Here is a 21479-nt window from a genome sequence, read left to right as displayed (position 1 = left end):
GCACGCTAGCCGAAAAATTTACCACCATAAATTTTTGATGAATTTTTAAAAACTGCCCCTTCTTTTCATATATTACCGGTGACGCACGCTTGCGACCTCATTATTAAAAGGCAAGATTCTCATCTTCTCAGACGTGCTAATAGGAACCAATACTTGTTATTTAGATATTACGTAACAAAACGTGTATAATTTCAACGACTAAATCTATCAATTTAAAATTTTTTGCTCCAAAATCGACTACGGCCTCTTAGTCACCACACAAAGTTTATTCTATCAGCCAACGTGAGGAAACAATTCAAAATTTTCTCATCAGTTTCTGGAGAGTTTCGTCAAGAGCACCCGACCCAAAAATATAACTAATATCATTTGAATGTCAGTGTACATTCGAATTGGCTTGTATGCCTAATGCGATTTTTTAAAGCGAATATAGCTATTAAATTATAAATATTAAATTCGAAACAACCAACAACACTAGTAGCGTGGGGAACTTTGGGAACAAATCAAATTATTTTATCAAACCTGGTACCTGATCCATACTAAGATCTCCTTGGCAATTCAGCGGGGCAACGCTGCCAGCGTCATGGGGACGTTTGGGCCGGCTACGGTCCGGGGTGGCACCATAGCCTAGTTTAATTTAGTGGTTAAGATTGACAAAGCCTGTTGCGGATCATTTGTAAGTAGCTGACGAAGCCTGTTGCTGATTTTCTTTTGTGTCCACTTTACGAAGCCTGCGTTGCTGATCTTTCTGAAAGATTATAACTTTTACCGTCTCCTCTATGAATTGTTTTAATCATAATTATATAAGTGATTTAATTGTATGATCAAAACAATTTATAGAGGAGACGGTAAAAGTTATAATCTTCAGTGTGCTTCAGACTTCAGGCGGTCTAGCATAAATTGCGTTCTCGCGCGCGACTCCATACATCTAGCGCGACTTCAAGTATGGACTCGCGCGCGAGAACGCAACTTATGCTAGACCGCCAGACCTGCTAGCATGAGTTGCGTTCATGCGCGCAGCTCCACACATCTAGCGCGACTTCAAGTATGGACTCGCGCGCGAGAACGCAACTTATGCTAGACCGCCAGGAACCAATGTTTTCAGGTTTATAGGTATTGTTAGGTACTGGGAGTACTTTAAGGGGTTGCAGGGCGAAAGTTACAGATTTCTGGTCACCATATGTGTTTGCATATAGACCCATCTCTACATGCCAAATTTCAGCCTTCTAAGACTTCAGGAAGTAGTCTCTATTTTCTATGACACGAATTTCATATGGTTCGGTCAGTGAAAAATAAGGTATCTATAAAATCTATCCGACCCGTCCGTCGACTGGACAGAAACGGCTTTGGACAGAGTAGCATGGCGGTCTTTGGTGTCGGAGGCCAAGATCCGCTTCGGGTCGTCGCGCCACAGCAGTAAGTAAGTAAGTATAAAATCTATAGTATAAATATGTAGCGTAATAAAACTTGTTGTTTTTGATAAGTCTAAAAATTTCAGATCTATCATTATCCTAGCCGAAACTACGAGGGTTCGAATATACGACGAAACGTGCCGAGAAAAAATAGGCGCTGCCTTTTGCCCTTTGTCTCGTTTTGGCGGGGGCACGGCCGTGCCCCCAGATTACCTTCCTTTGTTTAATAGAATGACCTCTAACTTCTAAGTGGCCCATTGTGTGTCTTATGGTTTTGTATACGAAAAATAAATCATTTTCATTATGCTTGAGTTGCTTGACGGTTAATGACACGTCGTAGGAATTCATTTGTGTATGTTTTTTTGCTCGTTAAATCCTACAAGCATGTAAACTAAGTAGATAATTTTCGCCTGTTTTAGGGTTCCGTACCCAAAAGGTAAAAACGGGACTCTATTTATACTAAGACTCCACTGTCCGTCTGTCTGTCACCAGGCTGTATCTCATGATAGCTCTGCTAGACAGTAGAAATTTTCACAGATGATGTATTTCTATTGCCGCTATAACAACAAATACTAAAAAAGTTGTCATAAGAGTTGGCTAAAATAATAAAATGCTAAAAGAATAGTTCGTGATATAATAGAGAGCTTTTCAGCCGAGTACCGTGTTTAGGCAACGAAGCTTGATAAGTTGCCTAAGTAAGGTACGAGATTGAAAATCTTTATTATATCACTATTGTATACAATATTTTTCTACAAGATCTAAAATAATACGTTTTTACGTTATTAAAAAAATGGTAAGTATCTCAGTAGACCAAAATGTAGTACAAAAGAAATAATCGCGCGACTATTTCATGAGCATATGAAATAGTTGCCCGTTTATGTCTTTTTTATGGGAGCACGGCGGCACGTGATTGATCAAAATTTGTATAGTTGACTACAGCGTATCGAAATGAATATTATAGTTGAGTTTCCTAACTCAACTATAATATTCATTTCGATACGCTGTAGTCAACTATAAAACGGTCATAGTCAACTATGGGCTCCCGACCATACATGAAAAGTACACGATTATAGTTTGGTATACGAAATCTTAATTTAACCAGTACAATCGACGAGTAGAATTTTTTTTATAGGTACCGTCAACCGGGGTGAATAGGGATGGCAGAGGTGAATAGGGACAAAACTTAAAATGCGATTTCTCTGACAATTTCTTAAAAAATACCTACACAAATTGTACAATTAGATTGAAATTAATAGTAAATTTAGTATGATGCAATTTGTGTGGGTATTTATGAAGAAATTATCAGGTAAATCACATTTAAGCCATCCCTATTCACCCCGGTTGCAACATTTGACATTATCAACATACGCGCTGTACATACAGTTGAGGCTCTCGCGGCATAATTCCCGTAGGGTAATTTTTGTGCTGTAGTCAGAATTCTATTTTTATTATAGAATAGAATAGTTTTTATTCGTAAACACACAGACAATAGACATACATTAAAAGAACATAGTGAAAATAAAGTGTCACGAAATGCCCCCATCTCAGCATGCTGCTGGCGACTTCCAGCGCTGATCTTCCGATGAGACCATCAAGTGAGAATCACGGAAGGTAACACCCAAAAAGAAAGAAACATGTAGTTCGTTGTTACACTAACATATATAAAAATTATTTAAGGGGCTACCTGAGGTTTTCATCGATTTTTGACAAGTTTTGAATCGTATCTCCTACTTTTGCACTACATATAAAATTATAAGACAAGCGGCTATCGGTTCTTCAATCTTTTATCTCCATTTTTGTCTACCGGATTGTGAAAAAAATGAATACTTATTTATTTATGATTGTTTTAAACATTGTCCAAAAAAACACTTTTTTCGTATCTCGATTGCTGTGAAAGATCTTACTTATACGAAATCTACATATTTGGGTTCGTCTTAGATGTCTCTAAAAATTTGTCTAAGGTTTTAATTTTAAACTAATTAACATAAAACTTATGCTCTAAGAAACTGGTTTTTCAAGTAGACACACTACTATTTAAACTATAAACTGAAATAGATATCATATACGAAGGAAAAAATGACCAAAGCCTCCAGTGTCCAGAGCTCCCAGCTTCCAGCTCTGGACACTGGAGGCTTTGGTCATTTTTTCCTTCGTATATGATATTTATTTCAGTTTATAAAAGTTATGGCCAGAAAACCAGTTTTTTGGCCTAAAATTGTTCAACTTTGATGCCAAATATTTCGAAAACAATGAACTTTGAAGTAAATATGGGATACTATATTGCTAAAATCCGTTGCTGTTAATATGATAAGCTACAAAAAATATTAGAAAACTAAGGGATTCAAATCGAAGGTCATTGGGGCATGGGATCCCCTTAAGTAAGTAGTGGGGAATTACTTCCAGCTTACAGAAAACCGCAGCTAAATATCACTAGACCCTATTCATTTTTTTAGTGTTGTATTCCTGCCAGTGAGTAATGTTGCCAGAGCTCAACGAGGGTGCGGAGTGTTAAGGTCGGCAACGCGCATGTAACGCCTCTGAAGTATACTTGTTTGCTACCTACAAATAAAATCTAAGAATATCTATTTTTTACAGGCCTTGAATTTAAGTGACAAGGTCCATTCCACTGATTCCACCCTAATACCTACTCTCAGTCGAGTCATATCACACCTATGCACGATATCGATATATCGTCTGTGCGTTAAGTATTTAAAAACAACCAACAGTTATTTTAATTAGCATAGTAAATAAAATATATTTATTTAGATATGTTTCAGTAAATTTTTGAACTCAGTTTTCTCTAGTTTTAAAAATGAAGGCTTTTATAGTGATTTGTGTTTTACTTGCGCAACAAGCTTTAGGAATTATTTATCGTTTAAATGGTAAGTATTTTTTTATGAAATTTAATTTAATTTATCTATTTCATTTCAACTTTTTTTATTGAATATTTTTATTAAATAAATAATGATTAAATTTTTATCATTATACAACTTAAAATTAAATACAATTTATAATTAAATAAACTTTATTAGGTGACTTGATATGGCGCCTGTCTTTTAATCCGGAGTTTCAAATCCTACCCCGTACCAATGAGTTTTTCAGAACTTATGTCTGGAATATAATTAGATATTTACCACTAGCATTTTCGGTGAAGGAAAAGATCGTGAGGAAACCTGCATACATCTGCGAAGAAATTTAAATATGTATTTGAAGTCCTCAATCCGCATTGTGCCAGATGGGGAATATGCATATGCCCGAAAATTCAAAGGGGCCAAATAATCCATACTAATATTATAAATGCGAAAGTCTGTCTGTTTGTCTGTCTGTCTGTCTGTGTGTTCCCTCTTCAAGCTTAAACCGCTGAATCGATTTAGATGAAATTTGGCACAGAGATAGGTTGAGTCCCTGAGAAGGACATAGGATAGTTTTTATCCCGAAAATCATCCCTTAAGAAAGTAAAAAGCGGGGTGGAATTGAGATAATTAATGAAGTGTCTGCTAATTTGTGTGCATAATATGCTCAAATTGAATAATTGCTGTAAGACTTTCTCCAGGCGCTATTCTTACTCTAGCTGGGGTTACTAAGTCCATGCAGACGAAGTCGCGGGCAAAAGCTAGTATAATGATAAACGCGCTCATGTATAAATTTCCCGGAGACAGATAACGCATTGACCAAAGGTTAACATTGTAAAAACCTACTTATTATGCATATTCCCGAGCTCGTTCGTCTAGAAATAAACGACAAAAATCTAATCAATATGCAGCATATTCCAGTGCCCTGTTTATCAAATGCTTGTAGCTTGTAATACAAGCGGAACTCACTTTTTGACAGCTTCTGTTGGAAAGGGACTTCCACTTGTATTACAAGCTACAAGGTTTTGATAAACAGGGCACAGGGGCCCGTTTATCAAAAGCTTGTAGCTTGTATTACAAGTGGAAGTTCCTTTCTAACAAAAGCTGTCAAAAAGGGACTTCCACTTGTATTACAAGTTACAAGCTTTTGATAAACGGGCCCCAGAGATGCACGAGAGAGCACGTGTAGGATGAAGACGATGACGTAACCATGTTTTCAGCCTCGGAGTACGCGCGTCTGCCAGAGCTGTTCTTCTTGGACCACTACCACAAATGTCTACTGGCTCCTGGAGACACCTACTGCTACGTGGATGCTAGACTTGTTACCAATGAGACGAATCAGCTGTTTACTGTCATACAGGTAACGTTATGATACCCTAACCAGCGAGTAGCTAGGAATTGTCCGGATTCCTTGCCGCTTCTTTCCGCCATCGCTCTACACGACATTGGCAGTTCTCAACTGGGCGTTTCTCCAGACTTATATATATCGCTGATATACTGATAGATATATCGCTGAATGTATCAAAATAAGCTCATCAAAAATGCTTTACCGGTGCTTTCGACCGGTTAAATACGTGCCCTTGAAAATGTACATTCTTTTAAGATTTACCACATTATGCGTGGCCGGGTTTCATCGTGTGCACCAAAGATAGATATAACTCCGTAATAGATAGATACAGTCTAAGGAAAAAACGTGCCTCGAAAATCAAGAAAATTTGATTCTCGTTCAGAGGGCGCTACTAGCTTTGGCCAACTGTCGTATAGATGGCGTTGACGGTTTCGTTTGTTATTTAACAATTTTAACGCATACCAGTGAAAGAACATGGGTCAAAATCATAAAAATTATTAATGCAAATAAAAAAAATCATTTATTCATATTTAAATACATTTTATCGTATTTTTATAAATCTTCATTTTTAGTTTTAAAGTGTGTCGACAGATGGCAGTGAATTTACTGGGGTTACAAAATTTACTATGACAGCCGCATACCGCTCTAGTATAAGTTACTCTATGGTGTACATTTTTTACTTTATGGTAGTATCCTCGTTCGCGTTTTTCCTGTATCGCAGACATCGTAAAATGAAAAGCATCTGAAACTTATTTTTGCGCTCACCCTTACTACAAGATATATTTTATTCAGTATTTGATACTCAAATAAGAAAAACGTGACATTATAATATGTACCCGAGTCGTTAACTTTCATTATTGTCCATAAAAGTGACCTTTTTCTAAAATGTATTTGCAATTTAAATGTGTATGCAATTTTAAGGACATTTTTTATTAAACAAAGTTAATAAATTCGTGACGTGAGGTCATTTATTAGGTAAAAAAAACCCACCCACCGCGCACCGCCCACCGAGGATTCCGTACTTTTTAGTATTTGTTGTTATAGCGGCAACAGAAATACATCATCTGTGAAAATTTCAACTGTCTAGCTATCCCTGTTGATGAGATATAGCCTGGTGACAGACAGACGGACAGACGGACAGGCGGACAGACGGACAGAGGAGTCTTAGTAATAGGGTCCCGTTTTTACCCTTTGGGTACGGAACCCTAAAAACCAGTTCCGAAACTACTAATAAAAGTGAGAGGCCAATTCTAACAGGTTTCAAACTAGATTTGGCTATTTTCGTTAACATTGAAATGAATATTTATGATATAGGATGTTCGATAATTTTATAATACCTACATAAAAACTTATATATAGTGTTAGTATTTAATACAATAGGTACCTACTTATATTATAAATTGAACTATAGGTACACTTTTAATTTGCTCTGTCCAGTGCTTGAGGATCGGACAATCAAACCTATCGGCAATTTCTCTTAGAATGCTGTTGGGACTACATCTCATGCGATTTAGTAATGAGACTATATTTTTACGTAATATAGTCTCAAAACTATCCGTGCGCGCTGCCACAAACATGCCCGATGCAGAGCACCTGCTGGAGAGATACCATTATTTTTTAATTATTCTTTACCCACAAATTTTTTATGATTGTCAGCTCTGTTCCACATTCCCACAAAACAAATGTAATGATTATATCTAATAGAGTCTGTACGGATAGAGAAGAGTCGTGGAGTGTATGGGGCCAATACATTCCACGACTCCTCTTTCCGAACAGACTCCCTGATAAGATTTTATTTGACCTTCGCCATGTTGCGGATTTTCAGTGGTAGTAATTTATTTTAATGCCAAGCTGTTTTTATTTTCTTTGACGTCACATCAGACGTTGAAATAAGTCATCGTATGTCATCGATATAAATAAGAAGAAAAGATTTCGCAATTATTAACAATGTCACTTTAATTATAATAACAAAACTTCCGTGAGACACAGATATATTAAATATATTAATAACGGGTCACTCACGTATTTTAAGTCGAAAACCGAGCGCCGAGTCATCGGGCGCGGAGGGCTGCGGCCCGCAGTCTGCGCCGGTCCGTCACCGTCGACGCAAGCTCCTGATGATGCTCCTCGGTACGGAGTGAAACATGTCGAGCGTTTTCGACTTAAAATACGTGAGTGACCCGTTATTAATATATTTAAATGTTACTTCAATGCCATCTTTCTCATAAACAGAAAAACCTCATTTATACCTTTTGATAGAAAAGTGGACATTTATGACATCTGGATATTTTGTCACCTGGGCATTATGTCACTAGGGGATTATAACATTCGAACTTTTTAACACTAGGCATTCCTGGCATTTTTGCACTTTACTCCTTTCTAAAAAGGCGAAAAATGTAAACACATCTTTGACGCCCGCATTTATACGTCATTTTGACGTCCGTTTACATGGACGGAAACTAGCGCAATGAGCTACTAATTGTAATACTACATAATAATTGGCCAAGCTTAATTGTGTGACAAACTTGTTGTCGATATCCTAATGTTACCTAACCTCCATAACCTTGGTGTCAAGTAATAATGATGAATTAAATATATTAATAACGGGTCACTCACGTGTTTTAAGTCGAAAACGCTCGACATGTTTCACTCCGTACCGAGGAGCGTTTTCGACTTAAAACACGTGAGTGACTCGTTATTAATATATTTAATATATCTGTGTCTCACAGAAGTTTTGTTAAATAATGATGAATGCAGGTATAAAGCGCAGGTCAAAAGTCTCCGCATGGTCTCCGCATAGCGTTACTAGGTTGATTCCATCTGAATTTCTTTAAGGAAAATCTAAAGTTGAAAAGAACATTATCATAGTAATCATGACAAACTAATAAATTATAATGTATGCAGGTATGTAAATTTTTGTTTTCTGGTTTTTCTTATAGCTCGTTATTCTAAGTATAAATAACATAAAAAACGCCGTGAGTATCAGGATGGCGGGTGTACATCAACAAATGGAGCTGCGGTATAGGTCAGGAGTTAGTGCTAGCAATGTGCCAAATGTGCGCCAAAATTGGAGCAATGTGCTCTTTAAACTGCAGAGATATTTAAGAAGTTAATGACGCCCGCCATCCTGACGTCAGGTTGGCGGGTGCTGGTGCAGCTAGTTGAGACATACAGTACCGGTCAAAAGTTTAAGTTCACCCTTTGTTTTCAGTACAAATTAGTACTTTTGTGCGATAATTATTTGCAGTTAGAATGTCGAAATTTGTTTCTAACTGATCCTTTATTGTTTCCAGAGATGTGTTTGATTAGCCAGGTAACAAATAATGATGTAATAATGACGTACGTACGTGAATTGTGTCCGACTAATCAAACACATCTCTGGAAACAATAACGGATCAGTTGAGAACAGTAAGAGGTGGGGACTCAACCCAAAAATTACTCCCTGGCTCTATAAGACAATAATCCGCCCCTTACTCTGTTACGGTGCTCTGGTTTGGTGGCCAAGAACAAACCTAGGCAACGTACGAGACAAGCTACAAAGACTCCAAAGGCTCGCATGCGCGGCCACCACTGGCTGTACGAGGTCCACACCAACTGCAGCCATGGAGGTCATGTTAAGCCTTCCACCGCTGCACCTACACATACAACAAGAGGCCAGTCTCTCAGCGGTAAGGCTGCGAGCCCTTAATATATGGTCCAACATCATAGGAGCTCTTCACACAACTTGCCTGGATAAGGTATATGACGAATTTCCAGTGCTCAATTCGGGCACGGATCGGATTCATAAACAAGCTATCTTCGACAAAAGGTACAAAATACAGTTATACGAGGACGACAATTACGAAGGACTCAATCCTCGGGAGCTCAGAATCTTCACTGATGGGTCCAAAACAGACAGCGGATCGGGCTCTGGAACCTTCTCAGAAGACCTGAACATGTCAATCACCACTCCGCTAGGAGCCCATAACTCGGTATTCCAAGCGGAGTGCATGGGCATCATAAACGCGGCGGCTGCCATCACTGCAAGGAAGGTAGTAGGATCCTCCATCCGCATACTCTCCGACAGTAGAGCAGTCTTGATGGCTCTAAAAAGCCATATAGTAACATCCAAACTTAAACACGAATGTCACGAACGACTAATGGAGGTATGTCATAACAATAAGATCACCCTACAATGGATCAAAGGACACAGCGGATCCCGGGGTAACGATGCTGTGGACGAGCTTGCCAGGCAAGGATCGAGTGCGGGAGCGATTGGCCCAGAACCGATCCTCCCGATACCGTTTAGCAAGGTACGCTCAATGCTGCTGGCACGTACAGGGAAACTACACACAGAACATTGGCTAAACCAGACTGGATGCAGACAGGCCAAACAAGCCTGGCATCAACGGAAAGCTCACAAGGGTGCTCCTTCAATTAGGAAAGACCCGACTGAGGATGGTAACCAATGTCATATCAGGTCATGGACTATTTCACAAACATCTTTTTATAACAGATGTCACAGACAGTCCCCTATGCAGAGGATGCATGGAGACAGAAGAAACAGCCTCTCACGTGGTGCTGGAGTGCAGCGGAGTGGCCCCATACAGGGCAAAACATCTCGGATCCCCGAGAGACCTCCCCGAGGTCCTACTCAACATCAAAGGTTTAATAGGTTTCCTCGAGGAGCTGGGCTGGCAGGACTAGCCCACCCCCATGTCACGCAAAATAGGCGCCAGTCGTCGAGTTGCGGAGAATCGCCCGAACTACAATACAATACAATACAGTTGAGAACAAATTTCGACACCCGAACTGCAATAAAATTATCGCGCAAAAGTACTCGTTTGTACCGAAAACAAAGGGTGAACGTAAAATTGGACCGGTACTGTATCTCGTTCTTTTTAGGGTTCCGTACCCAAAGGGTAAAAACGGGACCCCTATTACTAAGACTACGCTGTCCGTCTGTCCGTCTGTCCGTCTGTCCGTCTGTCCGTCTGTCCGTCTGTCTGTCACCAGGCAGAACCGTGATAGCTAGACAGTTGATGTATTTCTGTTGCCGCTATAACAGCAAATACTAAAAACAGAATAAAATTAATATTTAAGTGGGGCTCCCATACAACAAACGTAATTTTATAACAGTTTTTTGCGTAATGGTACGGAACCCTTCGTGCGCGAGTCCGACTCGCACTTGGTCGGCTTTTTTCAATTTGTTTTTTTCTGTGCAGGAATACTCGGCCTACAGGAAAACTCACTTCGACCACACGATCGTCCATCGAGGCGTGTGCGTCACGCAGACTTGTCGTGATTACCTCGACAACTCCACAGGCCTGGTTCCTGCTGTCGAAGCCTGTCTCAATGCCACGCTTTACAAGAGTCATGGACTTCAGGTATTTATTTAATAGTATGGCGATATAGTCACATAGGCAAAAATTATGTACAGTATATTATTTTATGAGGCAACATCCAAGTTTTGCAACCACTGCACAGCATCGGCCGTCAGGTCTAATAGATCATCCGGGCTACCCGGGTATGCGCGGAGTGGGCACCGCTGGATGATGTGCTCCATGGTCTGGTCCTCGATGCCGCAATCGCATAGCGCAGTCACTCTAGCCCCACTTATGCCGGAAGAAGTTGCATCGCCCGTGCCCGGTTCTTAGGCGGTTTAAGCGACACCATAGTTTCCTAGGAAGGTCGGTCCCCTTGCTCATGATAGTCGGATCTATATTCGCGGCCGGGGTACCGTCAGCTTGCTTCATTCATTCTTGTTTCCAGTGCTGCTGTACGTAATACTACGTACGTAGTACGTAATACTATGGACTTCAGGTAATAGCAGGCGTGTCTCACTCCGCGATTTCGTAGCGTCGCTACAAGTACCCGCGGCCGCCTCAATTTTGGGGTTTTGCCATAGTAATTGCCGCGCACCGCTACGGAACGGACGCCTGCACGCGCTTGCGCCGCCTTGCGCGTAGTAGACGCGTTTTGTTATAGAGTGACTCTTCTGTACCTAGTACTATTATATATTCTGTGGTAATAGCTACAAACGCATTGGTAACTTTGTTTACTTGGTTTTTTCAATTACAATTTTTCAAGTGCGTTTGTTCGAAGCAAAGTTCGAAGCAATCCGTTTGGATTATATAGCGTGTAATTAATTTAAAATGCGTCCCGACGTTTCTAACCCTTTACAGCGTTTGTGGTCAACGGGAGACTTCGGCCTTCGGCCCGCTGTTTCGCTTGTCTAAGACACTTTTACTATTGGGTCGTGTTTAAGCTCCTCGTGTGACGCTTCGGGCCTTCGGCCCTACGCCGGCTTCGCTTATTAAAACACTTTGTATTCAGCTCTGTCAAAATTACAATGTGCACACCCACACACAAAATATATTGGGTACCTATTAACCTTTCAAGTAGCATACGTAATTTTTAAGTTGAAGGAATTTCCATTTTATTTTAGTTAATCAAATTCCAAATTGAGCCGGTTCCCCGAAAAAAAACACTCCTATTCCGTTGTAACTCCTATTACAACGGAATAGCCTTTACTTTACCTTTTTCCTTTAAAACGTTATAATGTAATATTATCGGCGATATACATGCATAATTGTCATGTTCTAACTGACACTCTGATAGCGTCCGGTGGACTGGTTATCAGTGGGCCCCTTTAAGATAGCTTACTGGTGCAAAAAATCGTGATGTTTTTGTAGGTATGTTTGCAATATTTATTAAAAAAAAATATTTTACAGACCAGAGTGTTGGAAGACTTCGTGTATTGCAGTAAGTACGGCGAGCCTGCTGGCTACGACATGGTCGACTATGCCGCGGTACTACTGACAATGGTGCTAGTACTGCTCAATGTGGCTGGCAGTTTCATTGATTATGTTGGCTGCACTGGAAATAAGAGTATAGGTAAGATTGTCGTCAAAGTGGGAGAAAGCGAAAAAATGTCCAGAGTCCTGACCTTCAAGCAACACCGGGAAGGGAGTCGTCATTCGCACTATTTAAACCAGAAGCCCAACTGGACATGCGCACAACTAGCGCGGTGCGTGTGAGTCTGTTGATTCAGGTTTATAATCTCTTAAGACTTTCGGTTCGATTATCTCCCAAAGTATTTATTTAAGCAATAAAATTATCTTAAATACCTTGAAATCATTTTTAAAACCCTATTGAATGATGGGGCACAAATTTATGTACGTTAATTTTTCTATTAAATTTAAATTTTTAAAATATTCCTATCCCTAACTTAGAAACCCTTTTAGGTATGTATTATATTTTCCTTTTGTAATATTACTAAGTAACTCTTTTGACAGCTCTACTCTCTAAGAAAAGTGCAATATAATCATCAAAAAAATGTAAATTTCCCTATTTTCACGTCAGGAGAATATTGCGGAAATATTCTCAGTAAATTACGTTACCGAAAGTTTCCCATAAAGGAAACTTTCCGCTCGCCCATCACTAGTTGTGACTCATCCGTACATAAAAAGAGATCGAGGTGATGATTTGTCTTTGACGTGTGTTATTTTCTATGTATTACAGATGGGACATGGAGACTATATAAAGGAGCCAAATCTCTATGTATGAAAAGTGTCCATCAAAAAACAGTAATTAGGCGGCGCCACCATACACCGAAATACTACCAAAAACAACCTACGTAATTTGGTCGGGTTATTTGTTGCCTTATATGGTTCATGTTATACTCATGTCCCAGAGCCTAACTAGCGCCACCGGAGAGATTAGGAACTATTATTGAAAGCTGAAGCGGTCACTTCTGCAACAATTCTGCCATAAGAGATTGGCATCCTTTCTATACCATCCATAAGATGGGATTTCTTATATATGCATGTCTTTATTGACAAAGCATGTGAAACTCTCTTCTGTTGTACCTTTGTAACCATGTTTTAAGCAAATAAAATTTCTGATTTCTGGATTTTGTATGTAGTGAGTGAGAAGTGCGACTGTGTGCACGTTTTTCCCCGCTAAAATGGCAGAACGATTTGTACGGTAAGATATCGCTTGGGCTCCTCCCTTCGGTGTCGGAAGCTGGTGTTGCTCGAAGGTCCAGACGTTATATTCTTATAATAACATGTCGGTGGAAACAAGTATGAGGTGCACCCGGTGGTTACCGTAGTCTATGGATGCCTGCAACTCCAGCGGTAAATCGTAGCGTATTGGCTACATGATTTTTTCATAAATAAACGTAAATAACTGTAATTTTAGTATTTTTTACGTATTAAAGATAAAAATTTTGACCTAGCATTATCGGATTGAAATAGATGACCTTGCTAGTTCATGGTTAATTTGAACATAATTTACATAATTTATGCAAATTAGTAAAAAAATACAAAAGTTGGGGAATCCAGTGAGTGTCATACGCGGATTTTAGTCGTGTCATGAAAAAATAAATGTCATACAAATATAGAATTAAAGGACTTCAAGATCGCTTCAGGATCGCTTTCGTAAAAACTAGTGCCTACGTCAATTCTTAGGATTAGTTGTCAAGCGGACCCCAGGCTCCCATGAGCCGTGGCAAAATGCCGGGGTAACGCGAGGCAGATGATGATAGAATTAAAGGACTTAATTTAGTTTAAATTAAACCCTGGCTTTTAAATAGTAACTTGACCGAAGAGCTGGCTGGCGGCTAGACCTAAGAGCGGGCGGCTTGACCGAAGAGCTGGCGGCTTGACCGAAGAGCTGGCGGCTTCCTCGCACAACGTATCAGCATTGCGATACAGCGGGGGAATGCCGCCAGCATCCTTGGTACAATGCCTCAAGGGCCTATTTTAGATTTAAGCTAGTTATTAATTTCGTTAACGTAGTACCACTGTATATATCTTGTATGTAAATAAAGTTTGTAAATAGTAACTAATCTGACGTTGATTTCATCGTTCGATCAAACACTAACTACTCTAACTAGTTTGCCTCCGGTGCAAGATTTCTTTGCGAATGTGGATGGCGCAATACTAACAACCTCAAATACAATTAGTTTAAACATATTAATAACGCGTCACTCACGTATTTTAAGTCGAAAACACTCGACATGTTTCACTACGTACCCCGTAAATACGTGAGTGACCCGTTATTAATATGTTTAATATGTCTGTCTCACGGAAGTTTTGTTATACAATTAGTTTGTGTTGTTTTATCACAGGCCCCTGACTACACAAATCAGTGGCCTAGCGAAGACCATACATTGATAGCGTAGGATCATTGTATGGGGCATTTTCTATGAAAAGGGACCTTATTGTCGATGGCGCTTACGCCGCACAGCATCGCGCGGCATTGTATTTATATCGGAGCATCGTTTATAATGGCGTAAGCGACATCGACAATAAGGTCCCTTTTTATAGAAAATACCACATTATCGCTGTTCCACTTCATCAAATTTCTTAATGCGGGATTCCACCAGTGTGCGGCACTGTGCGGCACAAGCATATTCAGTACAAAAATGCCGCACACTGGTGGCGAACCTTGAGGCTAACCGGATGCTGGATTGCCAACAACATGATATAAGAAACCGGCCAAGTGCATGTCGGACTACGCAAAATGGAGAATTCCGTAAATTCATTCATTCAATCAATTACAATACAAAAAGCCATACAAACAATGGGCGTATCTTCGTCGCACTTACGTTGTTTTAATAAGAAAATTTGTTTTTTTTGAAGAATTTCTTTTTTTGTTTTTTTTTTTTTTAATTTTGTTGCACGCCCGGGTCAAAGGTGAAAGGGGAGGAGGCACGATATTGATATATAAAAGATTTACAGACGGAGAGACGGACATGGCGAAACTATAAGGGTTCCGTTTTTGAATTTATTTTTGGCCAAGGAACACTAAAAATTACGAGTCAATTAAGTTGTCGCTAAATGATTACCTAAACAAAATGGCCACTGTTTTATTTAGTGACGCAGTAAAATATTAGGTACAATAACTTCAATTGACGTCATTAAAGAATTGTTGAAAATACATTATCAATTCAGGTGTAAAACATCATTTGAATTTTATATCAGATAATAAAAGTTTTGAATCGGCTTACTTTGATCTACAGAACTACCGTACTCAAGATACATGTCGTGAGTCGTGACGTCGTGAGACATACGGCCCGATTCGAACAATGATTATAAGAAACCAGCGGTACGATACCGATCTGTCAGTGTCAAAAGTGACGTTTTTTGGTTGAAGAAATGTTTAAAATTGTTAAAATTACATTTTTTTTATTTAAGATTCTTAAAATAAGGTCACATGATATAGTTTGAAAATCTTTATTTTTAATTTTCTCATTTACCCCCCAAAAGTGGGCCCCATGTTTAAAATTCATTTGTTTACGTTAGATGTCCGTCTTTGGGTCACAAATTTACATATGTGTACCAAATTTCAACTTAATTGGTCCAGTAGTTTTGGAGAAAATGGGCTGTGGCAGACGGACAGACAGACAGACAGACGCACGAGTGATCCTATAAGGGTTCCTTTCTTTTCCTTTTGAGGTCGAAACCCTAAGAACATGTCCCAAAATGTCCGTTCCATTACGTCACGTTTTTAGTGTGAAAGTTTTTCACTTGTATGTGCGTGACGTAGTGGAAACTACAATTTTCATACAAATTTTTAGGACTTTTTTAGCATCAGGATTGAATATGCTATTGATTTTGATTTGAAAGAACCCAAACTCATCAGGATCTGTGAGAATCACGTCTTCAATAAAAAAAAATGAAAATTCTTTGTTATGCGCAGGAGGCCGACTCCTGCTATGCTTTTCATTCAAGCGCAACTGGAATCGCCTGCGCACAGCAATGGGCGTCGGCCCAGAGCCGAGGCTGACACGACTGAAATGCTTCACCGGACTCAAGTAAGAAATCTTCTTACAGTTGGAATGCGTTGTATCAAAAAAAGCATGGAGTGCCGTTTTCTCACGACATTTTCCCCACTACCTATATAATTATAAGTTGAGGAGTTGCCTCAGTTCTTCACGGATTCCTTTATTAGAACTGTATTTTGATAAAACTGCGACTAATCTGGCACTCTATACTTTTAAACCGCTATTGGCGGTGGCCCCGTGCCGAGCGCTTGCCTCTCCGCAGGCTCCTTACTACGTATAACCAACACTTTACCCACTTAGATTTTATTGATCATCATCATCATAGGCCTTTCAGTCTATTGCAGACTATACAGACAATGTCAGGTAGGGTGACAACGTTTCACATGGCTGTGTAAGCCAATACGGGAGCGGCAACCACGACCGCAAGACAAGCAGATGAAGTGTGCCCGTGGCGAACAGTTGTCGCGCTGGTGACGCTTGGCTCGCTTACTTGCGAGTGTCTTAAACCAAGCGTCATCGTGGATTTTACTACCGTCGGACACCAGTTTGCACCACTTATCTCTGTCCTCGGCAAGCTTCTCCCATTGATGAACCGGGATGCTGAAGGCGTGCATGTCTCGCTTGGCGCAGTCCTTATGCCGTATTATTAATATATTGATAATCTCGTTGTTTTTTTGAAGTTGGTTAAAAAGTAGTCGGCAATAAAAGCTGGTACCAAAAATGTTTTGACAAAAACTTATTTCTGTTATAGAACTATCACGACGATGCTCGTGATCATGGCACACTCTCCGCTGAACATCGCAATTTCCACCAGCAATCCAGAGTTCCTAGAAAACGTACGTTGTTTGAAATTGTATGAAAATTGTAGTTTCCACTACGTCACGCACATACAAGTGAAAAAAAATTTCATACTTAAACGTGACGTAATGGAATGGACATTTTGTGACATCTTTTTTTAATGGTATGATGGAGAATGCTGTCGATTTTGAGCAGAATGAGCCCAAGAATGGCCAGATTTGAAAGAATTAGATTTTCAATATTTAGAATTTAGAAAACGCCCAAATACCTGCGTCACAATTAGAATTACTGTATTTTTTCTAAGAAATTTAGCTGTTTTAAAAATTCAGAAATACAATACAATACTTTACAAAACGATCTCCCCGGGGATCTATAAGCAATAAAGTTGGCTTATAAAACGTATGTACATAATGTTTTATAATTATGTGGTGAATCCTAATTATGTGGCGAATCCTCCCGAGTCCCAGAGGCCCTTATAAAGGCCTTATTCCAATATTTAATTTTGAATTTTTGAAGTAAAACTTCTTTAGGCGCGACTAGAGGGTAACTCAGATTTTTTTCTGACGGAAGTAACGCTCAGTAGTGACACACGCACAATAGGACACACGTCAAAGTGCCAACATAGCGATAAACGTCATCGTCAAAGAAGTTTTACTTCAATCGCGCGTAAAGATTACACGTACACACTTTTTTATTCAATAAGACAAGGTTCCAAATTCAAAAACAAGACTAAAGCGAGGTTTCATTACAAATTGAAATTGGAATTTTCATTACATTGCGGTATCTGATAAACATTTTGAATGCAGTTTGCCTTAGTAGTCGGCAATGTAACGTAAATTGCATGCAAGTTCTTGCTAGTCTAAACCTCGCTTAATGCTTCTAGGGCTCGGAAGAAATATCGTATTTTTACATTCCAGTTATACCATAATGCTGCAGCAACCTTCATATTCAATGGGACTCTGATCGTTCAGACCTTCTTCCTGGTATCCGGGTTCCTTTTAGCCTATAACATGCTGCTGATGGAGGAGAAACGACCAATCAGCTGGGACATGCTGCCGAAGGGTATACTCATCAGATGGCTCAGGTGAGGACATACACTATATACATTGTACACTCCTTTTTTGAAGAACCCCATACTAGTCCCCATAGTCCCTCGGGAAAACCTCGGCAGGGAGCTTATTCCACAGCCGAAGCGTCCGCGGGAGGAAATTCCTCTTAAACCGCACAGTACACGACCATTTAGGTGCTAGGGTGTGAGGATGAACACCCTGCCGACGACGAGCGGTGCGGTTATGGAAAGCGGCCGTTGGCATCATGTCAAACAATTCTTCAGAGCACAGCCCATTGTACAATCGGTAGAACACACACAGGAGGCAAAGTCTCTTCTTAGACTTAAAACTGTTTTTTGGTCACTGTATTGTCGGTAACGTTACCTTTTGGCAAACAGAGTGACCGCATAGTCGTACAGTGCCATCTAAATTAGCTGTCAAATTCGAAGCACGAATTCTGTCTTTACGAATACGTCACAACCAGCGCCTGCTAAAGCGGTCTCGCTTACTATACAACTATAAACATTATGCTTACACATATGTATACGTATATATATTTTTTTTAATAACCTGTAGTGTCCCACTGCTGGGCAAAGGCCTCTCCCTTAGATTTCCATGACTCCCGTTGTTGACCTGTTTCCGGCCAGTTATTAGTGAAGGTGTCTAAGTCGTCCCGCCATCTCCGCCTGGGCCTGCCACGTCCGCGCTTCTTTTGCGGCTTCTTATACGTATATAAACAATAATTATCGGTCCGTGTCTGAAATTATAAATTGGGGCCGGGTGGCCCCTATAAGAAAGACAGATGCTAGTGGAGTGTCCGGCTGTTACTGAAGTCGGCCTTTTTTGCGTTAACAGAAAAACATAAATGATATATAATATTGTCTTCGGTTACCGCGATAGTTACCCATAAAATAAAACTATGAAAACGGATTATATCGCGTATATTGAATTTATAATACATCCCGACGTTTAGAATCCGAACCCTTTACAGCGTTCGTGGTCAACGGGTGGCTGTAAAGGGTTCGAAACGTCGGGATGTAGTATAAATAAATAAATAAATAAATACGCGATATAATCCGTTTTCATAGTTTATGATATACTTTTTATTTCTATCCGATATCCGGTATCGGGCAATGTGGAAACTTAGTTTTCATCGCCATTTTGTTTTAGATTAGCACCTGTGAACGCCGTGGTCCTAGCTTTCGTAGCCACGTGGCAGAGGCATTTGGGAAGTGGACCTTTATGGAAGGTAAATACTTAATTACTTATATTTAAAAAAAAACCGGCCAAATGCGTGTCGGACTCGCGCACCAAGGGTTCCGTACCATTATCTATAAAAACGGCAAAAAAATCACGTTTGTTGTATAGGAGCCCCACTTAAATATTTATTTTATTCGGTTTTTAGTATTTGTTGTTATAGCGGCAACAGAAATATATTATCTGTGAAAATCTCAACTGTCTAACTATCACGGTTCATGAGATACAGCCTGGTGACAGACGGACAGACAGACAAGACAGACGGCGAAGTCTTAGTAATAGGGTCCCGTTTATACCCTTTGGGTACGGAACCCTAAAAAACTGACTGCGGTCAGGTCAAGCCAGGATTATACATTTTAACGCGAAAATCTTCGAATTTTGTTTTTACATAGGTACCTAATTTAAATCATCCATTCACTTTTGTGAATGAGATGAAAATAATGAAATCTCAATGCCACAGAATAATTATAATAGTACTAGGTACAGAATATTCACTCCCTAACAAAATGCGACTACTACGCGCAAGGCGGCGCAAGCGCGTGCAGGCGTCCGTTCCATAGCGGTGTGCGGCAATTACTATGGCAAAACCTCAAAATTGAGGCGGCCGCAGGTACTTGTAGCGACGCGACGAAATCGCGGAGGGAGACACGCCTGACAAGGCTAAATCTGTCAAAAGGGTAAGCAGTGCCAGGGCAGTACGCCAAAGAACGTCCTCCGTTCGAAATCATAGCGTTGGTTACGACAAAATTGCTATTAATAATCTAAAGGCGTTTAATCATTTTCCGAGATAACTTATCGTGATAGGCAAACCAGTTCTTTTACAATTAGTTATACTTCGTGAGGTAAATTAAACATAGTGTATTATTTTAGTATTTTACAATGGCATTTATGGACTTGTTGGAAAGTTTCAGAATTTTCTACTTATAAGACAACCAAAGCTTCCCCTTTGTGTTGCCTCGTGTTGTCACACAGTAAAGTGTTTCGAAAGAAGAATAAAGAAAGGAAATACATTAATTTAACGCCACAACATAGTACATAAAGAAAAAGGAGACATGTAGACATAAAAAAAACAATATCCCACTCATCATGATGCCACGGCAATCCGTGGCGCTGGTTTTCAGTGGGGACCTAAAACTTAAATCTATGAGTTAGTGGGCAACATGTAAGCCAACAACACACAGAAAAACAGATATAGCGTTTCCTATGTATATGTATAAGTATGTATTTATCTATATAAGTATGTATATCGTAGCCTAGCACCCATAGTACAAGCTTTGCTTAGTTTGGGGCTAGGTTGATCTGTGTAAGATGTCCCTTATTTTTTTTTATTTTTTTTACTTTTTAAATGATTTTCAGTCGTTGGTGCACAAGGAAACAACCCAATGCAGACGCGATTGGTTCTACAACTTGTTGTATGTCAACAACTACGTGGACAATTCGGACTGCATGCCGCACACATGGTGAGTCATCAATCATCATCAATCCTTTATTGGATCTTAAATCCTTTACTAAACTCTACGTTGTGCAGAGCATAGGTGACAACCAAAATTCAGTTATACATTCCTTAGGGAAGTGGGCCGCCTGCAAGAAAGGGGCCTTGATCTGGGCTCCGGGTATTTCCTGGTGCAAAGGTTATCCATCGTAATTCAACGCGGTAACGCAGCAAGTGTGATGCATGGGCACCATCACCATGGCGCCGGGGGTTGCGCGGGGAGGCCTCTTTCAGTAGTTTTTATATTGCGTATTTAATTTTAGACTTATTTAAGGTTTTTAGATTTAATGTAGTTTTATTCATAGATATATTTAGTTCATTCCTTATTTTTTCTTTTTATGATATTGTTATTCTTTAATAAATAAAGGTTACCAAACTCAGTTTTTACTATTAATTAAAGGTTTCTTAAGTCCATGCAGTCATCGTGAATCGTACTAGTTTCAAAACAAGGTTGATTTTTAATGGTCACCTGACGATATGAACAGCGTTTATTATCCGGC

General features: G+C 39.7%; 2 protein-coding genes across 2 annotated transcripts in view; one reads left to right on the top strand and one right to left on the bottom strand.

Moving 5' to 3' along the window:
- LOC134749607 (NADH dehydrogenase [ubiquinone] 1 alpha subcomplex subunit 11) overlaps positions 1-21479 on the bottom strand; it is a 219711-nt gene that overhangs the window by 29078 nt on the left and 169154 nt on the right. The window lies entirely within an intron of this gene.
- Positions 4217-21479, top strand: part of LOC134749687 (O-acyltransferase like protein-like) — a 34913-nt gene continuing 17650 nt past the window's right edge. The window contains exons 1-9 of the mRNA XM_063684706.1: positions 4217-4291; positions 5482-5621; positions 10814-10975; positions 12323-12485; positions 16299-16413; positions 17135-17219; positions 18099-18265; positions 19401-19479; positions 20844-20947. Coding sequence (XP_063540776.1) covers positions 4222-4291; positions 5482-5621; positions 10814-10975; positions 12323-12485; positions 16299-16413; positions 17135-17219; positions 18099-18265; positions 19401-19479; positions 20844-20947 — 1085 coding nt within the window. The 5' untranslated portion in view covers positions 4217-4221. The remainder of the gene's footprint in view (positions 4292-5481; positions 5622-10813; positions 10976-12322; positions 12486-16298; positions 16414-17134; positions 17220-18098; positions 18266-19400; positions 19480-20843; positions 20948-21479) is intronic.

The sequence above is a fragment of the Cydia strobilella genome, chromosome 18 (genome assembly GCF_947568885.1).
Source record: "Cydia strobilella chromosome 18, ilCydStro3.1, whole genome shotgun sequence".
NCBI classification, from domain to species: domain Eukaryota; kingdom Metazoa; phylum Arthropoda; class Insecta; order Lepidoptera; family Tortricidae; genus Cydia; species Cydia strobilella.
This window is presented reverse-complemented; position numbering and strand designations above follow the sequence as displayed.